This window comes from Capricornis sumatraensis, chromosome 2 (assembly GCF_032405125.1).
Source record: "Capricornis sumatraensis isolate serow.1 chromosome 2, serow.2, whole genome shotgun sequence".
NCBI classification, from domain to species: Eukaryota; Metazoa; Chordata; class Mammalia; order Artiodactyla; family Bovidae; genus Capricornis; species Capricornis sumatraensis.
In genome coordinates this window covers 14,071,645-14,088,126 of record NC_091070.1, presented here as the reverse complement: position 1 = coordinate 14,088,126, position 16,482 = coordinate 14,071,645, and the positions used below count along the sequence as shown (strand labels likewise).

The window sequence follows — 16,482 nt, the reverse complement described above, 5'->3', positions numbered from 1 at the left end:
GTGCTCCAGATTAGGCAGGCTCTTCCGGGGTCGCGACCTCAGGTCTCTAGAGGTTCCTCAGACTAAAGATGGCGGCTTCGGCAGCGAGGGGCGCTATGGCGCTGCGTACAAATATCGGCCGGCCGGTTGCGTTTGTCAGAAAAATTCCCTGGACGGCGGCCTCAAGTGAGTTGGAAATGTAGTAGGGGCAGAATCTTTAGGTCCGAGCAATCCTGAAAAGCCTTGCTTGCTGCGAAACACTTAAATCCGCGTGGTGGCTGGATTAAGGACGCTGAGTGTGCTCGTGAGCAAGCCAGTGAGTAGAAAGAAATTTGTCAGTAATTAGCCGTTTAAGGGATGCCCCTTGAGCTTTTGGGGCACCCATTCACGGTCTCCAGCCTTTTGGAGTTTAAAGCTTTAATTACTTGGAAACTTGTAAGATTTACGATTTAGAAGGGGTTGTTTTGATTGCAGCGTGGGGACGGATTCAAAGTGACAAGAGGTAGTTTTAGCAGTTTAGTTCAAAGGTGAAGACTTCAGGGTAGCGATAGAAGGAGGGGTCAGGTTCACTTACGTTAACCAAAGAATAATCGATAGATTTTCGTCATGACTTTAATGGGGAAGAGTACGGAATGGGGGAATTGGAGGAATGACCTCCAGGTTTTTAATGTTGCTGATTAGAATGTAGGAGAAGCATATGGAAAGAAGATGAGTGGTAAAGTTTAAATGTGTTTAGTTTGAGAAACTTGTGAGTTCTCTGTTAGCTGGACAGGGGACGTTGTGTATAGATTGAGAAATGCCCCCGAAGCTGTTCTCCTTGGGTTACAGTTCCAACTTGGCCTTTAGGTAGTTATGTAAACTAGTTCAGTTCAGTTTAGTGGGTCAGTCGTGTCTGACTCTTTGGGACCCCATGGACTGCAGCACACCAGGCCTCCCAGTCCATCACTAATTTCCTGTCCATCACTAATTCCCTGTCCATCACTAATTCCCGGAGTCTACTCAAACTTATGTCTATTGAGTCAGTGATGCCATCCAACCACTTGGTCCTCTGTCGTCCCTTTCTCTTCCCGCCTTCAGTCTTTCCCAGCATCAGGGTCTTTTCAGATGAGTCAGTTCTTCGCATCAGGTGGCCAAAGTATTGGAGTTTCAGCTTCAACATCAGTCCTTCCAGTGAATATTCAGGACTGATTTCCTTTAGGATGGACTGGTTGGATCTCCTTGCAGTCCAAGGGACTCTCAAGAGTCTTTTCCAACACCACAGTTCAAAACCTAAGGTGTGTACCTAAGGGAAGGTAATTAGGGGAGAGGGCTCACCACTGTGCCTCAGTTTCATCAGCCATAAAATGGAGTCAATAATACCTTTCTCCTAGGGTTGTTGATTGTATTAAATGAATTTATATGTAAATACAAGTGCTTAGACCTTGTACCAAGTGCTCAATACAGAGTAAGTACTCAATAAACGATAATTGTTTTCATGATTACAAAAATTGAAGTTCATGGGATAGGCTTAGGCTGGACATAGAGAGTTGGGGAGTGATCAGTACTGACTTCTGTTACCAGCACTGCTTTTTGTCAGCTGTAGTTTTGAGTTAAGGTTTTTGCATTTGCTCACCAAAATGTAAAAATCCATGGTCATTTGTGCACATGTTCTTGAGATTGAGACTTTATTTGGAAATCTCTAATATAGCTAACAACACACAGTATTGTGATTGTTTAACTGTTTCCTGTGTGATCATCTCATGGGGATTTTAATCCATGCATTTAGCATAGTAGCTGGTATGGTGAAGACTCAGTACTTGCTGGGGATGAAGACTAAGTCAACTCAGCAGTTTGTCTGTCCATGTCTCCCCCACCCCAACACCTCCCCAAATGTAGTACATTACAGCTTTATAATCAATACCATAACGGTTTCCTGGATCTTAAAGCTGCAAGGAAATACAAACTAGCACTTGTTCACAAGGAGTTTGGGGGCTCTCGGACCCCTCTTGGTTTCTATCTTAATCTAGGATGGAGGATAAAACAATAACAACTAAAAAAAACAAACTACTCAATATGTTTCCTTTTCTTAATAGGTGAGCTGAGAGAACACTTTGCACAATTTGGCCATGTAAGAAAATGCACTGTTCCTTTTGTGAGTATTATCTTTTTTTAAAAAAGCAATAATGTTTTCCTCTAATTTTTGATTATTCTTTGTCAAAGCATATCAGTTTACATGAATTGGTAATGGAGTGAAGCTGTTCAGTCTTTGTTGATTAAATTATGGGTGATACTGATTAAAAAAAAACAAGCCTTATCCTAGGTATTCGAGGCATTTATGTTAGTTTTTTTTTAATTGATGCATAAAATTATCACAAATGTAATGGCTCAAAACAACACATACACATGATCTCACAGAGTACAGAGATCAGGAGTCCAGGCATAGCTTTGCTAGGTCCTCTGTTCAGGGATTCATGTAAGAGACAGTTCAGGTGTCTGTCCGCCGGAGCGGCAGAATCCAGGTGTCTGTCAGCTGGAGAGGTTCAGCTGGGGTAGGTTGATTTCCCAGCTCCCTCGGGTTTTGGTAGAATTCATCTTTCAACTGTAGGGCTGGGGTATCTGCTTTCTTGCTGGCTTTCAGCTGGAGGCTGGTCTCAGGTCCTGGAAACTACCTGCAGTTGCTTATTACCCAGCTTGTTACCTTGTTACATCCCTCTCATGGAGGCCCTCTCTCAACATGGCAGCTTGCTTCAAAGTCAGCAAGGGAGTTTCTCTAGTCTGCTAAGACAGTTTTATAATTTAGTCTTCAGAGGGACACCCCATCTTCTTGTTCAAGGGAGCAACATCCTGTCAGTTTTGCTGTATTCTTTTGGTTAGAAGCATGTCATAGGTCCTGCCCACATTCAGGGGGAGAGGACTATACAGAGGGTAACATGGTGGAACACATGGAGGTCTTGGGGCCATTTTGGGATTTTATCTATTATAGTATTATAATAAGGACTTTGAGAGAGTAGAGGATAATTTATCATAAAACTTAACTGGTGGAGAAAATTTTCACCTTTATCCTCATGGAGTTGAGTGCTTTTTTTGGAGGTGCTGGGTTTTTGTTGCTGCACGGGCTTCTCATTGCAGTGGCTTCTCATTCGGAGCACAGGTTCTATGGCACGCGGGCTTCAGTAGTTGTGGTAGATGGGCTCAGTTGCGGCTCCTGGGCTTCAGAGCACAGGCTCCGTAGTTGTGCACAGGCCGTTGTCCCAGGGCATGTGGGATCTTCCCAGACCAAGGATCGAACCCGCGTCTCCTGCCAACACTGGCAGGTGGAGTCTTTACAATTGAGCCACTAGGGAAGCCCAGGTTGAGTGCTTTTGGTGTGTTTGTTTGTTACATTTTCTTCGCTTTCTCCTGAGGGTTTAAAAATCAAGCTATGGGAATTCCCTGGCGGTCTAGTGGTTAGGACTCACAACTGCCAAGGGTGTGGGTTCAATCTCTGGTTGGAGAACTAACATCCTACAAAAATAATTAAGTAAATAAAGTAATAGAGTCCTTTACTTAAAAGAAAAAAGTCTTAAAAAAAAATCACTGTATAAATTTGTTCTTTATCCTGAGCTGTATTTTCTGTGGACTTTCTTAAATTATTGTGTTTTAGGGTGTGTGACGAGTACACTTACAGTTTACACGTGCTTCACTAAAATTGCTTTTTTCTTCATGGCACTGAAAAGGCTGTGGTAAAGTATCAAGTAACTTAAATTGTTAACTATTGGCTTAACGTTACTTGCCTTACAAAAATCTAACAAGATTATGTATATCCAGCTATAGTGAAGGTATAGGGAAACTGGTACTAAATTGTTGAGTTTAACTGATACTGTCACTGAAGGGTAATTTGCCAAAATCTGTCAACGTTTAAGATTTGCCTTTGACTCTAGAGAAAGCCTATGTGCTACCACAAAGACCCAGTGCAGCCAAAATGAAAAGTAGCAAAAAGGAAAGAGGAGGATTTGCTTTGATCTAAAGGTTCCATTTCTAAAGATTGATTTTATAGAAATGTGAGGTGAGGGATGTTCAAAACAGCATTGTTTAGTAATATAATTGGAAAGAAGGTAAGTGTTCATCAGTAGGGTTGGTTGAATAGATATTAATTCACTGATACAGTGGCATTTTTGTAGCTGATTAAAAGAATGAGGCATATGTATTACAGACATGAAAATCAGTAAGCTTGAGAAAAGTTTTACAAAGTGTATGAAATTGGCATTTTTTGAGGAATATTAAAAAATGTTTCTCCAAAAAGTAACATTTTTCTTGATTGCCTTTTACCTCTTAAAAATATAAAGAATAACAACTTAGGACCTGGAGTTAGCAGATTTTAAACAGTAGAAGTCTTTGATTCGTAGGAAAATTAATGTGTAATATAACAGGAAAATATAGGGAAGCCAGAATCTGATGTATAGGTTGGATGATAAGCACTCTTAACCCAGAAGTGTAAACTAGGTAAGTAAAGGTAATTTTTCCTTTTTCCTCAGGAGCATGTAATGATAATGATAGTTGTGATGAGGGTGATTAGTTTCAGAAATTACCATAAATGCACTTAGGTTTGAAGGTTTAATTTCCTCGTTTCTAGAAGTGAGTTAGAAACAGGAAGAGTTCTTCTTTATCAAAATTTCCCTTGACTATTGCTGCTAGTGTGGTTTTTATCTCAAACAACACAGAAAGCACTTTGTTCACGTTTTAGAGAGTGTGTTAAGATTAACAGATTAAGCTTTGGGCAAATAAGAGTATTTGTATTAAAGCAGGGTTTTGATACTTTTTAATTAAAATGTCTTGTATTCCATTTCGGCAAATGAAAAAGTTGCTGGTTTGATTTGGAACACCTGGAACCTTTCTCAAGTTCATGATTATTAATTTCTTCCTAAATTTTGAATTTTTAAGGACAAAGAGACTGGCTTTCACAAAGGTATGGGTTGGATTCACTTTTCTTCAGAAGAAGAACTTCACAATGCACTACAACAGGAGAATCATATTATTGATGGAGTAAAGGTAAATATTTTTCTGTACTGTATCATGTGAGTTTTCTGTATACCAGTTAAATAGGTCAGAAGTGTGAAATGAAAGGGATTTTGGACGATTTGTAACTTAATGTTTGTTAAAGAATGGTGATGGTGGGAGAGTTCCCAGTTCTAAAAGGTCTGGAGACTTAAGTACAAGAAGACACTTTAATGGTTAGCAAGATACATGGAACAGTGGAAACACCAGGGAGACCTTGGTTGAAATACTGACTTTCCCACTTACTATGTGACCTTGAGAAGACTCTTTTGAGAGTCCCTTGGACTGCAAGGAGATCCAACCAGTCCATCCTAAAGGAAATCAGTCCTGAATATTCATTGGAAGGACTGATGCTGAAGCTGAAGCTCCAATACTTTGGTCACCTGATGCGAAGAACTGAGTTACCAGAAAAGACCCTGGTGCTGGGAAAGATTGAAGGCAGGAGGAGAGGGGGATGACAGAGGATGAGATGGCTGGATGGCATCACCGACTGGATGGACATGAGTTTGAGCAAGCTCTGGGAGTTGGTGATGGACAGGGAACCCTGGCATGCTGCAGTTCATGGGGTTGCAGAGTCGGACACAACTGAGCTTCTTAACTGAATTGAACTGATGTGACCTTGGGCCAGACTGATTTACAAATTTTAATGGGAGTTCAGGGAGCCTTAAGTACAAGGAACAAATAACATCCTTTGGCTCACTGGTGCTGATCCCTAATAGAACAGCAGTTTCCAGTTTTAATGTTTTTGCAGATATTGACTTTCCTTACAGTGCTGAATTTTTTTCCCCTCCAGCTCCATGTTCAACCTCAAAAACCCAAAGCTTTGCAAGGAGACCAAACATCTGATGAAGAGAAAGATTTTTGAGATCCTCACTGCCTACTGAATAAAGTAAATAAAAGAGAGGAAGTTTTGTCTAAATGTTTTTATTTGAAACAAATAGCTGCACCAAGCAAGAGCTTACTTTCCCCACTCCAAATCAACAGCACAACAGGGGCAAACATCATTTGGCAGGACAGTTCCAATATGTGAACATCCTTCTTTTTACTTGCTGTGATTGGGGTCACTTTATTCATAAGCAGTCATTTTTAGACAAAATATTAACCCCAAAGTACTAATGTCTCTTGAAAGTGGCCTTAATTTCACGTGTGGGGCAGTATTTTCTATAAATGCCAAAAGGTGGGAGAAGCACAAACACAACCCATTTTTAAAAAAACTAAATAATTCAAAGTAGAACTTTTCCATACCCCCCTCCCTCTCCTGTAATAAAAAGTAGTGCTGGGCTCTGACACCCAGATTTGGTTTTTATCCTGGCCATGTACAAAGTGTTCCCCATATGACTTGCATCATTAGGGTTACAAATAACAGTTCGTTCACTCTGAACAAAGTATCTACTCCTTCCTTCTCTTTTTGCCTTCATGCTCATGTTCCTTGGGACGGCTGCTATCTGAGGGTCTTTTAGAGCCACCGTGTTGCTTGGCTTCTTCCAAAAATTTGTCCAAACCGAAGGGATCCTCCTCAAACTGAACTGGTCCTTCTCGGCCTCTTTGTCTACGGTCTGAACCAGAAAACTCCTTATCGGGAACAAATCTAGGGAAAAAGAGAAAAGACTATGAACCACTTTATTTTCACTGGTGTAGATGTTAAAACTGAGCGGTCTGCCCTGGTACCTGTTAGTCTTTATTCTGGCTTCTAGGTCATCTCCATACATGTCCTTGTCCAGATTTTTACTGGGCCTGTAAATATTCTGGGCCATATCTTTTCCACCTCTCCAAGCTTGATCATAAACATTGTAAATTTCATCTTCCCCACATCCAAAACCACTGTCCATACCCTGTGGAAAAATAGACATTAAAGTGTACAAGTTTTTATTAAAAGTTGAATCAGATTACATTCTTAGGAAGAGTAAACCCTTGCTCATTTACAGCTTACATGTTCAACAATCTGAACTACAAATTAAAAAGGTTATTAAAAAATGGTCACAGGAGGGGATATATGTATACCTATGGCTGATTCATGTTGAGGTCTGACAGAAAAAAGTCTGTAAAGCAAGTATCCTTCAATAAAAAAAAGAAAACGGTCACAGTTATTCTTTTTTCTTCATATCACCTTTGGGTCCTTACATTAAATATGGTACTCATTAACGACTGTTTTAGCAAAGTGGTCTTTAAAACTGGAGGATACTAGTATAAGCAGGCACTTGACAATCCATTTGTGCAGACACTGGCAAGATGAAAGAACTGCAAAGCATTTTATCTGATGCCATTTATAGTAATAATGTTAAACCCCTTAACTGTGTGAGAACACTATTGAAGTGTAACACAATATTCTCAATGAAAATCTCAAGTCAACAAACTTGTTTTGTGATGGTTCATTAATATAAGAATGTGCCTTTTGATAAAACTTTTCCTCACAACTTTTCTTTTTTTTTTTTGTTTCGAAGGTAGACTTTGTTATTCATGAAACGGTATCCTGGGGTGTGAGGGGTCATGGTCTCTGTTGAACCATGGTTATGGCCTAGAAGCGGGAAGCCAGGCCCTGACTCAGCTGGTGCAGGGTCGGGGCGAAGACCTGGGTTCTCCTGATGTGGTTACAGTTGTGCTGGGGACGTGTGTACCCTGTCACCCCCCTGGTGGGTCCGTGAGTCTGTCCTGCTGTGACTTGGATACCATGCTCTCAGCATGTTTGCTGGAACAATCCACAGGGTGACTCCCAGCCTTGCAGGGGGAGATGGGACCCCTCTATACCCCAGAAGACATTTATACTTCTGTATTCTTAGCACAGTCTGCCTTGTCTTTATTTATATACATGTATCTGTCTTTTCCAGTAGACTTGCAGGTTCCTTGAGTGTTAAGACATGTCTACCTTTGATCTCACTGACTTACATACAGTAAATCATCAATGTTGGGTGAATTAAAACATAAAGGGACTTCCTCAGGCCTAAGGTGTTGTAGCTAGTTAATGACAACTGATACTAGAAATCAGACTTTCTGATGAGTACTTTGGATTTATAGCTTCATTTTTCAAAGATCCCAAGTTTGTGTTTTTATAGCATTAAAAAATTATTTTTGCAAATATTGACAAAAAATAACCCAAGAGACACTTTTATAGGACACTGGCTCTATTCTAGAAATAAAAGACTCACATACCAGAACCAAGTTTTACTACCTAATTTCTTTCATTTTCTAACAGTGTCTCAAATCCTAGCCAACTCTAAGAGCTATTCTAACTTGTTTCTTAAGTTACAATATGCAACTTCTGATTTTTTTTTTCCCCATCACACCAGCATACCTTAGGCTGATGCAAATGTCTCATATGCTAATTTTATTGTCCCTGAAGATTGTCATTTGTATCAACACTTAAGATATGCTATTTCTAGACTCTGTGTACCTTGGATTGGTTGAAGAGCCTTTGGTCATACTGAACTTCATTGGAAGTCCGAGGGTTGGGCACGCCAAGAGCAATGACTTCACTGATGTCTCGATTTTCATTTCTCTGCAGTTTCGACCTGTTTTGAAATACCATGCCACAAATTGAAACTTCTTCACAGACAAGACGAATTTCAACTTCAATACAACCATTATCAGAATCAGAGGAAATAAATATGTCCAGTTCCCATCTTATGAACATATATACTCCTTGATAAGGCACAATTAGGATGGCATTTCTTACAGTATTTCAGATACATGATTATTGGAAGAGACAGGGTTTTACAATTAGGCATTCCTGATACAGAAAAGAATTGCTAGAGATTTCTTTTTTCCCTTGAGGAAAATACAGGACTACAATATTATAATTTGACATCTAAACACTATACAAAGTGATCACCACCAAAGTGTAGTTACTGTCAATCACCATACAATTGACCTCCTTCACCCATTTCACTAATTCCTCAACCCCCTTCTCTGGTAACCACCAGTCTGTTCTATCTATGAGTTTTTGTTTTGTTTTTTGTAGATTTCACGTGAGTGAAATCACACCCTGTTTCTCTTTCTCTGACTTACTACACTTAGCATACCCTCAAGGTTCACCCAGGTTATCGCAGACAGCAAGATTTCACTTTTATGGCTGAGTTCTATTCTAATGTGTGAACACACACACCCCTTCTTTATCTATTTATCTGTTGATGGGTACTTAGCCTGCTTCCACATCTTGAGTACTGTAAATAATGCTGCAGTGATCATCAGTTCAGTTCAGTAACTCAGTCGTGTCTGACTCTTTGCGACCCCATGAATCGCCGCATGCCAGGCCTCCTTGCCTGTCACCAACTCCCGGAGTTCACTCAAACTCACATCCATCGAGTCGGTGATGCCATCCAGCCATCTCATTCTCTGTTGTCCCCTTCTCCTCCTGTCCCCAATCCCTCCCAGCATCAGAGTCTTTTCCAATGAGTCAACTCTTCGCATGAGGTGGCCAGAGTACTGGAGTTTCAGCTTTAGCATCATTCCTTCCAAAGAATCCCAGGGTTGATCTCCTTCAGAATGGACTGGTTGGATCTTCTTGCAGTCCAAGGGACTCTCAAGAGTCTTCTCCAACACCACAGTTCAAAAGCATCAATTCTTCAGTGCTCAGCTTTCTTCAGAGTCCAACTCTCACATCCATACATGACCACAGGAGAAACCATAGCCTTGACTAGACAGACCTTTGTTGGCAAAGCAATGTCTCTGCTTTTGAATATGCTATCTAGGTTGGTCATAACTTCCTTCCAAGGAGTAAGCGTCTTTTAATTTTATGGCTGCAATCACCATCTGCAGTGATTTTGGAGCCCAGAAAAATAAAGTCTGACACTGTTTCCCCATCTATTTCCCACGAAGTGATGGGACCGGATGCCATGATCTTAGTTTTCTGAATATTGAGCTTTAAGTCAACTTTTTTACTCTCCTCTTTCACTTTCATCAAGAGGCTTTTTAGTTCCTCTTCACTTTCTGCCATAAGGGTGGTGTCATCTGCATATCTGAGGTTATTGATATTTCTCCCGGCAATCTTGATTCCAGCCTGTGCTTCCTCCAGGCCAGCGTTTCTCATGTACTCTGCATAGAAGTTAAATAAGCAGGGTGACAATATACAGCCTTGACGTACTTCTTTTCCTATTTGGAACCAGTCTGTTCCGTGTCCAGTTCTAACTGTTGCTTCCTGACCTGCATACAGATTTCTCAAGAGGCAGATCAGGTGGTCTGGTATTCCCATCTCTTTCAGAATTTTCCACCGTTTATTGGGATCCACACAGTCAAAGGCTTTGGCATAGTCAATCAAGCAGAGAGAGATGTTTTTCTGGAACTCTCTTGCTTTTTTTGATGATCCAGCGATGTTGGCAATTTGATCTCTGGTTCCTCTGCCTTTTCTAAAACCAGCTTGAACATCTGGAAGTTCACGGTTCACGTATTGCTGAAGCCTGGCTTGGAGAATTTTGAGCATTACGTTACTAGCGTGTGAGATGAGTGCAATGGTGCGGTAGTTTGAGCATTCTTTGGCGTTGCCTTTCTTTGGGACTGGAATGAAAACTGACCTTTTCCAGTCCTGTGGCCACTGCTGAGTTTTCCAAATTTGCTGGCATATTGAGTGCAGCACTTTCACAGCATCATCTTTCAGGATTTGAAAAGAGCTCAACTGGAGTTCCATCACCTCCACCAGCTTTGTTCATAGTGATATTTTCTAAGGCCCACTTGACTTCACATTCCAGGATGTCTGGCTCTAGATGAGTGATCACACCATCGTGATTATCTTGGTCATGAAGATCTTTTTTGTACAGTTGTTCTGTGTATCCTTGCCATCTCTTCTTAGTATCTTCTGCTTCTGTTAGGTCCATACCATTTCTGTCCTTTATCACGTCCATCTTTGCATGAAATGTTCCCTTGGTATCTCTGATTTTCTTGAAGAGATCTCTAGTCTTTCCCATTCTGTTGTTTTCCGCTATTTCTTTGCACTGATCACTGAGGAAGGCTTTCTTATCTCTTGCTATTCTTTGGAACTCTGCATTCAGATGCTTATATCTTTCCTTTTCTCCTTTGCTTTTCGCTTCTCTTCTTTTCACAGATATTTGTAAGGGCTCCCCAGTCAGCCATTTTGCTTTTTTTCATTTCTTTTCCATGGGAATGGTCTTGATCCCTGTCTCCTGTACAATGTCACGAACCTCCATCCATAGTTCATCAGGCACCCTGTCTATCAGATCTAGTTCCTTAAATCTATTTCTCACTTCCACTGTATAATCATAAAGGATTTGATTTAGGTCATACCTGAATGGTCTAGTGGTTTTCCCTACTTTCTTCAATTTAAGAAACCTGACACAATTCTGACAGAATATGGTCCACTGGAGAATGGAACGGCAAACCAATATTCTTGCCTTGAGAAACCCATGAACAGTATGAAAAGACAAAAAGTTAGGATACTGAAAGAGGAACTCCCTGGGTCAGTAGGTGCCCAATATGCTACTGGAGATCAGTGGAGAAGTAACTCCAGAAAGAATGAAGGGATGGAGCCAAAGCAAAAACAATACCCAGTTGTGGATGTGACTGGTGATAGAAACAAGGTGGGATGCTGTAAAGAGCAATATTGTATAGGAACCTGGAATGTTAGGTCCATGAATCAAGGCAAATTGGAAGTGGTCAAACAGGAGATGGCAAGATTGAACTCAACGTTCTAGGAATCCAAGAACTAAAATGGATTGGAATGGGTGAATTTAACTCAGATGACCACTGTATCTACTACTGTGGGCAGGAATTCCTTAGAAGAAATGGAGTAGCCATCATGGTCAACAAGAGAGTCTGAAATGCAGTACTTGGATGCAATCTCAAAAACGACAGGATAATCTTGGTTGGTTGCCAAGGCAAACCATTCAATATCACGGTAATCCAAGTATGCCCCAACCCGTAATGCTGAAAAAGCTGATGTTGAATGGTTCTATGAAGACCTACAAGACCTTTTAGAACTAACACCCAAAAAAGATGTCCTTTTCGTTACAGCGGACTGGAATGCAAAAGTAGGAAGTCAAGAAACAGCTGGAGTAACAGGCAAATTTGGCCTTGGAATACGGAATGAAGCAGGGCAAAGGCTAATAGAGTTTTGCCAAGAGAACGCACTGGTCATAGCAAACACCCTCTTCCAACAACACAAGAGGAGACTCTACACAGAGACATCACCAGATGGTCAACACCGAAATCAGACTGATTATATTCTTTGCAGCCAAACATAGAGAAGCTCTATACAGTCAGCAGAAACAAGACCAGGAGCAGACTGTGGCTCAGATCATGAACTCCTTAATGCAGTGATCATAGGGATGCTTATACTTTTTGAATTAATGTTTTGTATTCTCCAGATAAATACCCAGAAGTGGAAAAGCTGGATCATATGGCAGTTTTACTCTTATTAATATTTTGAGGAATCTCCATAGTGTTTTCTATACTGACTGCACCAATTCATATTCCCACCAACAGTGCATGCAGGTTCCCTTTGCTCTGCATCCTCTCCAATGCTTGCTATTTCTTATCTTTCTGATAACAGCCATTCTAACAGGTGTGTGGTTTTGATTTGCATTTCCTCATAATTAGTGATGTTGATTATTTTTTCATGTGCTTGTTGACCATCTGCATGTCTTCTTTGGAAAAATGTCTATTCAGAGCCTCTGCCCATTTAGCTGGGTTGTTTTTAGTTGAGCTGTAGTTCTTTCTATAGCTTGGATATTAACCTCATGTTGAATATATGATTTGCAAGTATCTTCTCCCACTCAGTAGGCTGCCTTTTTGTTCTGATGATGGCTTCCTTCATCGTGTAAAAGTTTTTATTCTGATACAGTCCCATTTGTTTATTTCTCCTTTGTTTCTTTTGCCTTTGGAGTCAGATTCACAAAATCATTGCTAAGACCAATGTCAAAGGGCTTACTACCTATGTGTTCTTCTAGAAATTTTACAGTTTAAGGTCTTACATTCAAACCCTTAACTGCTTTTGAGTTTTTTTGTGCATGGTATAAGGTTTTCCTTCTTTTGCATGTAGCCATCCCGTTTTTCCAACAGCACCTATAGAAGAGGCTGTACTTTCTCAAAAGAATCATTCTTAATACAAGCAATCTTCTTGTAACACATGCTGAGATATGAAACTGCTATGGTCTGTAACTGCGATTATTATAAAGGGTTAGAGGGACTGGATGCAAATTAGGTATACCACATGAATCACTTTCAATAAGATAGAATCAATTTTTACCTAACAACATTTAGTAATTTTATCCTATTAGAATTTTGAGAAAAATATGTCTAATGACTGGATTACTCAGTATGATGTCTGACATTCAGATGAACTTAATTCCCCTGCTGTTTTGGTATGTATGTAATCTACATCACAATGATACCATGATAACTGTCATCATTTACTTTACTAGAGGTTCAGGTCTTAAAATGATTTCTATAGACAATCTAATTTTCATCCAAGCACAAGTTTAAAGCTTTTCTACTTTATCAATTCTCAGTCACTTTACTGGTTTTAAGGGCTCAATTTATCTACAGAGCCATTTTGATTTTTACAGCTTATGAATTTCAGACTGAGAGTATCATTAACTGTGTACTTTCAAATTTCATTCCTTTCTGTTCTATACTGTACATTTAAACTCTAAATTCAGATTTTCTGCTTTTCCATGACTTCACTTATTTAAGGAGATGAAATATGCCATTAAACAACAAAGAATACCACCAGCAGGAATCTGTTTAAGATATGACCTAAAAAAACACAGTATCAGCTCACAGGAGGATGAGAGCATTCAAAACTGCTCATTTGGAAAAAAATGTTTTATATTTGCACTTAACCCTCACTCAGAATTCCCCCTCTTGTATTACAGCATTTCTTCAACTTTTTATCAATTTCAGTCCTCGGCCTTTGGTGAACCACAGACTTCATGAATCCGTCTCTACTTTATTCAAGTGTTCATACATGTATTTCCTTTGTTAAGTCTGTACTTATTAAGAGTGTTCTGTCAGTTTTCCCAAGCAATTTCATATGACAGCTCTAATCTTTCTGACTTTTAAGTGAAACTGCTCATGAAAAGAGGCTGACTTTCACTTCTTACAAAAGGTGCTCTTCTCCCCCACTGTACTCACTCAGTACAGTATTCTGCATGTGAAAAGACCTCAATAAAGGTCCAGCAGCTTATTTCCTGTCTAGAGGAGCAGGCACATGATAAATCAATCTGTCTCACCAAATGAAGCAGGAAAAGAACAGACCAGAACAGGTATATCCATTACTTTCTTCTTCATAAATATGATCTGAATTCCCTTTTTGTGTATCCCCATCCTTCTCAACCCTAGCTGGCAAACAAGGTAACGGAAGAAAAGCTCACTTTCAGGCACAGTCAGTTCTGCTAAGGCAGACTAAGCAGTTTAGGGCAAGAAAATAGGTGCTGATTTATGACGCTATCAACCTGAAGAGGAAGGAGAGAAGCAAAACTGGTTTCAGTGGACTAACACTCCTCTCTAGAAGGTTCACAAAGGTCACTCTTCACAATTCACATTGACCTCACAGTACCTACCTCTTGTCTGGAGCTGCCCTGGAGAGGTTCCGGTCATGCTGTCTCTCTTTTCGTCGGTCATGCCGGATTTCATCCCTCTCACGTGCCTCCCCGTCCTCTGTGTGGACACAGGTGAAAATGACTTTATCACTGTATTCATCACTATTAATATTTTGAACAAGAGAATATTTCTACATGTTTTAAAATTTTCATAATAAAATGCCAGAAAGAAGAATTTGCCAAGTTCATCCTTATATTTTCAAAGACTGACTTCAAATAAAGAACCTTTTAATCATGATACGGTGGGGCTGGTTGCACCTAATCTCATCTACTGTGTCTATATCTATCTTCATTTTCTCTACCCTCTCCATGCTGAAGGGATATAGTGTAGCTATAGAAGGAATACAGTATAGAGCTTGAGCTTTGGAGTCAGACTGTCTGGGTTCAAATTCTGTTTCTACGACAGATCAACAACATGAAATTATACCCATTACTTGACCCCACTCAGCCTTTGTCGCCTCCTCTGTAAAACAGTGACAATAACAGAACCACTGCATAGGGTTGCTGTAGGGATTATATAAAGTAATATAGTGCTCAGAGAGGTAGCTGCCGTAATAAGCACTTAATAAATGTAAGTTCTTATTAATATTTGGCAAGAGGAATTTTAAAAATTTTAACTACCTTCTCAAGAACCATCCTGTTTTTTTAAATCAGTTTAGAGAACTTAGATACAGAAAGGTTTTACTCTGAGTTATCATCAGTGGCTAGGTTACAACAAGTAGGTTTTTTATATCATGCCCCATTAAGACATTTATATATATATGCAAGGAAGTGGGTTACTAGCCAGAACCTTCATTACTTCCCTTCAACTCTAGACTCCTATAACCAATTGCCTGCTTGACACCTCCATTTTAAACATAACATGTCCACAACTAAATTCCTAATCTTTCCTTCCCAAATCCCTCCGCAGTGTAGTCTTACCAGTATTAGTAGATAGCAATTCAATCCTTGTCAATTGTTTAGGTCAAAAGTTCCGGAGTCATCTTTGACTCCTTTTCTTTCCTTCTGCCGAATCCGTAAGAAAATTTTGTCAGCTCTACTTTCAAATCACACCCAGTACCTGACATATTTTGACTATCTACCTCCTGCTATTATCTCTTATCTGGATTATTGCAATAGCTTTCCAACGGTGTTCCTGCTCCTGCAGATAACCATTCCATTGCTTTCTAACATATGCAAGACCATGTCATCCTGCTCCAGACTCTTCAGATTACTTCCCTTGTTACTTGAAGTAAAAGCTATAAAAGGCACACAAGATCTGGCCACTTTGCCCTAACTACTCTGACACCTCATCTCTACTTAGCTTTCTAGGTCTAATCCAGCCATTCTGGCCTCCTGCTTTTCCTTGAACATAGCAGATACACTCCCAACTCAGGGCGTCTGCACTGGCTGCTCCTTCTATCTGGGATGCTCTTCCCTTAGGCTCACTTCCTTACTTTCTTCAAGTGTTTTTTTTGTTAACGTTACCATCTCGGAAGTGAGGTCTATTCTGACCACTCCCTCCTCCTGGCACTTTTACATACTCTTCCTCTTTTCTGCCCTCATAGTGACTGTTATCTTCTAATACACTATATGATTAACATTTTTTGTCTGTCTACACTCCCTAAAATGTTCACTGCTATATCCCCTACCTGACTAGCAGAAAACTCTGTGTCTAGATTAAATCCTTGCCCCTAGTAGGTGCTCAACATGAACTGAATGAGTAAGTATACTAGATGAGGAATTATTACTGAAACCACCCTCATAATTTTCCTGAACTAGAATTAGTCTTCTCACTCTAACGGAATTAATATAGCACATATACCACAATATTTATGTAGATCAATAAATAAAGCAAGAGAGAAAATGATTAAAGGCCTAAAAGAAAAACTGTGGATTAAGTTTACCATTGGGGGAGCTGAACTGTTCAGTTTGAAAGCTCTTTTCTCTAAGTTTCCAGAAAAGT

General features: G+C 40.0%; 2 protein-coding genes across 4 annotated transcripts in view; one reads left to right on the top strand and one right to left on the bottom strand.

Annotated features, from left to right (window-relative positions):
- Nucleotides 1-52: 52 nt before the first annotated feature.
- SLIRP (SRA stem-loop interacting RNA binding protein) lies at nt 53-8,575 on the top strand. 2 transcript variants are annotated; one of them, XM_068963719.1, is made up of 4 exons: nt 53-165; nt 2,052-2,110; nt 4,879-4,986; nt 8,492-8,575. In XM_068963719.1, exons 1-4 carry the CDS (start codon nt 69-71, stop codon nt 8,525-8,527), a joined length of 300 nt encoding a protein of 99 aa, XP_068819820.1. In that variant the 5' UTR covers nt 53-68; the 3' UTR covers nt 8,528-8,575. The 2 variants fall into 2 exon arrangements, with proteins under 2 accessions (XP_068819820.1, XP_068819819.1); XM_068963718.1 differs by lacking the exon at nt 8,492-8,575 and adding an exon at nt 5,786-5,892.
- The window catches only part of SNW1 (SNW domain containing 1), a 36,888-nt gene continuing 26,378 nt past the window's right edge, over nt 5,973-16,482 (bottom strand). Inside the window, exons 11-14 of one of the 2 annotated variants that reach the window (XM_068963717.1) lie at nt 14,499-14,595; nt 8,381-8,498; nt 6,661-6,824; nt 6,258-6,580 (exon numbers count right to left, since the gene is read on the bottom strand). In XM_068963717.1, coding sequence (XP_068819818.1) covers nt 6,382-6,580; nt 6,661-6,824; nt 8,381-8,498; nt 14,499-14,595 — 578 coding nt within the window. In that variant the 3' untranslated portion in view covers nt 6,258-6,381. Of the gene's footprint in view, nt 6,825-8,380; nt 8,499-14,498; nt 14,596-16,482 lie in introns of both variants that reach the window. The other variant, XM_068963716.1, reaches the window with a different exon arrangement.